The sequence below is a fragment of the Sinocyclocheilus rhinocerous genome, unplaced genomic scaffold, assembly GCF_001515625.1.
Source record: "Sinocyclocheilus rhinocerous isolate Xijiao unplaced genomic scaffold, SAMN03320098_v1.1 scaffold22104, whole genome shotgun sequence".
Classification (NCBI taxonomy): Eukaryota; Metazoa; Chordata; class Actinopteri; order Cypriniformes; family Cyprinidae; genus Sinocyclocheilus; species Sinocyclocheilus rhinocerous.
In genome coordinates this window covers 1-2,805 of record NW_015658262.1, presented here as the reverse complement: position 1 = coordinate 2,805, position 2,805 = coordinate 1, and the positions used below count along the sequence as shown (strand labels likewise).

At 42.0% G+C, this 2,805-nt stretch overlaps 1 protein-coding gene across 1 annotated transcript; it reads left to right on the top strand.

Moving 5' to 3' along the window:
• Positions 1 to 6: 6 nt before the first annotated feature.
• Positions 7 to 2,779, top strand: LOC107722110 (uncharacterized). Its single transcript, XM_016530337.1, has 2 exons — positions 7 to 685; positions 2,270 to 2,779. The coding sequence occupies exons 1-2, from the start codon at positions 114 to 116 to the stop codon at positions 2,706 to 2,708; spliced, it is 1,011 nt and encodes a 336-aa protein (XP_016385823.1). The 5' UTR covers positions 7 to 113; the 3' UTR covers positions 2,709 to 2,779.
• The last annotated feature ends 26 nt before the right edge of the window (positions 2,780 to 2,805 follow it).

The following is a 2,805-nucleotide window of genomic DNA, read 5'->3' as shown; positions in this document are numbered from 1 at the left end:
AGTTGGCCATCATCAAATGTCAAGCACACAAAAAAGGCAATGATTTTGTTATTAAGGGCAATAATGCAGCAGATCAATATGCTAAACAAGCCTCTGGCTGTACAACAGCAATAATGGCTCCTTCTGTTTTAATTCAACCTCAACCCCAATTGGCTGATGTTGCACGAATGCAACAACAAGCTACACCATATGAGATTAGTGTATGGCAGCACAGAGGAGCAACTCGAGATGCAAATGGACTTTGGCGTTCTCATAAGGGACACATGATTGCTCCCACACTATTGCTTACAATCCTAATCTCTGACGCGCATGGTTTTGACCATTGCGCGAGGGGAGAAGTGATTAGAAGGATAAAGCGGCAGGGATATTGGTCGCCCTATTTACAAGCGATGGTGGATGAGTATCTATCTGAATGTGAAGTTTGTGCCCAAAATAACGTTAGAAAAGGGACATCTGCTCCAATTGGCCATATACCAGTCCCAGAAGGTCCATTTAAACATTTAGTAATGGATTATGCAGACATGATAAGAACTGCCAGAGGAAAGAGATACTTGTTGGTAATAATTGACAGATTCAGCAGATGGGTGGAAGCAGTTCCATCAGCAGATCAGGGAGCCCAAACAGTGATTAAATTCTTGACAAGAGAAGTAATTCCCAGATTTGGAATACCATCCCAAATTAGTTCAGACAATGGATCAGCTTTTATTCAAAGAACAGTAAAGACAGTAATACAACAATTGAGAATAAAACAAAGGCTTGGCTGCATTTACCATCCACAATCGCAAGGGATAGTGGAACGCGTTAACGGGACTCTTAAAGCAAAATTGAATAAGATTTGTGCTGATACCAAGTTGAATTGGGTAGATGCTTTGCCTCTTGCATTAATGAGCTACCGTATGCAAACCAACAGAATAACAAACTTGACACCACATGAAATGTTGACAGGCAGACCAATGCCAGTCCCATATTTGAGGGGCCCTTATGAAGGACCGCCTCTTGAACAATTGCAAATGGAATTGAGAGCATACATGAAACAATTAGCGGCTATACATGAAGCCATTAATGCTCAGGAGCAAAGCAGAGGCCCACGAGAGGAAGATGAGACACCTTGCGCTAAACAACCTGGAGATCAAGTATATTTGAGGGTATTTAGGCGAAGGTGGAATGAGCCAAGAAGAGAAGGCCCATATACTGTTGTAAGAGCAAGCCCAACATCAGTGCAGGTAGAGGGAAGCACAACGTGGTACCATTTAAATCATTGTACTAGAGTGCCCAGACTAAGACCCAAAAGGCGAGAGGAGCAACTAGGAATTGATGAAGAGGGAGATGAACAAATAGAGCCTCCTGAAAGGGAACAGAGCCCTGAAGTCCATGATATTGAGGAAGGGGAAGGTAGTAACGTTGATGCACCTCATTTTAGGGAAGCAGAGCACGCTGAAGCAGGAGAACTGCCTGAAGATGAAATACTGTCTTCTGAAACTGAACAGGAGAGTCTGGGAGAGACTGATCCTGATTCTAGTACTGATATATCTGATGCAGCGATTGCCCAAGACGTGGGGCAGCCTGCAGAGCCCCTTGAACCAAGACCCTCTAGATATCAACCTGATGAATTCCTCACACTCGATCCAGCCACCATCACTGAACTATTCCATTGATATGACTGACCAAACACCAGGTATATATGAACACAAACATGTTAGAAAGAGGTCAACAAGGTGGGCATACAATGATGAGAATGATACCCTATTTTATGACATGGAATCATACCTACAAGAAGAAGGGCTATTAGATGCTGCTCATCACAATGATTGGTTTAAATGGGCAGAATATACCGCAAAGGGAGTAGGAATGTCTAGATGTGTTCTTTGTTCCCCATCTCCCCTTAAGAAACTTGAAGTAGTGCCAAACCAATATGATTATTTACATTGTGGTAGATTCTACTCCCGATACTGTGAAAATATCACGGGAAGAATGTATTCCTATTGCCCACCCAGTACTGTGACAAGATCACGGGAAAAGTGTATCCCTATTGCCCAGCAGAATGTTTGACTATGCTAGGGAACAAAGATTTCCATCAATTCTATAAACAGCCAGGGTGGGGGGATGAGTGTCAACGAATGGATATTAGAATTAAAATCAGGAAAAGAGAAACTCCTGTAGCCTATGCAATTGATTGCACACTGGAATATGAGTGTTTTAACAAATCAGAAGGGAAATATGACATGGGAAAATTCAATGGGAATTGTGCTATAATTTGGCATCTGGATCAAGATATGTATTATGCTTCAGGAGTGCTCAAGTCATTTAGTTTGATATATGCTACAGCCACTGGTTCTGACTGTTGTACTTATATTCCAAATAATACAGCCCCAGATGGATCATTCACCAAAGCAATGGGGAAACTAAAAAACCTGAGGGAGGAAGTGACCAAGAACGCTGGAGCAGACATGCATAATTGGGATTGGTTTAATTCATTTTTTGGGTCTTGGGGACAATGGTTAACCAAAGTGGGCATCATAATAGGCATTGTTGTTGATGTGTTTCTTTTGCTGTTCTGTTGTATTGTGCCTTTCATCAGATCAATGCTGGCCAATGCTGCAGCCAAACAGATGATTAACGTGTCAGTGAAGCCATCTGGAGTTGACATTGGGTGTAGAAACATGTATACAGTGGGACCTGGACTGGATGAGCTGGATGAATTTGAGTAAAACCTTCCCGAAACAACAACAGAATAGTAGGGAAGGGGTGCCTTTTATTTTATATTTTTATTTTATCCTGTATTGTAACTTTTGATAGAAAGGGAGT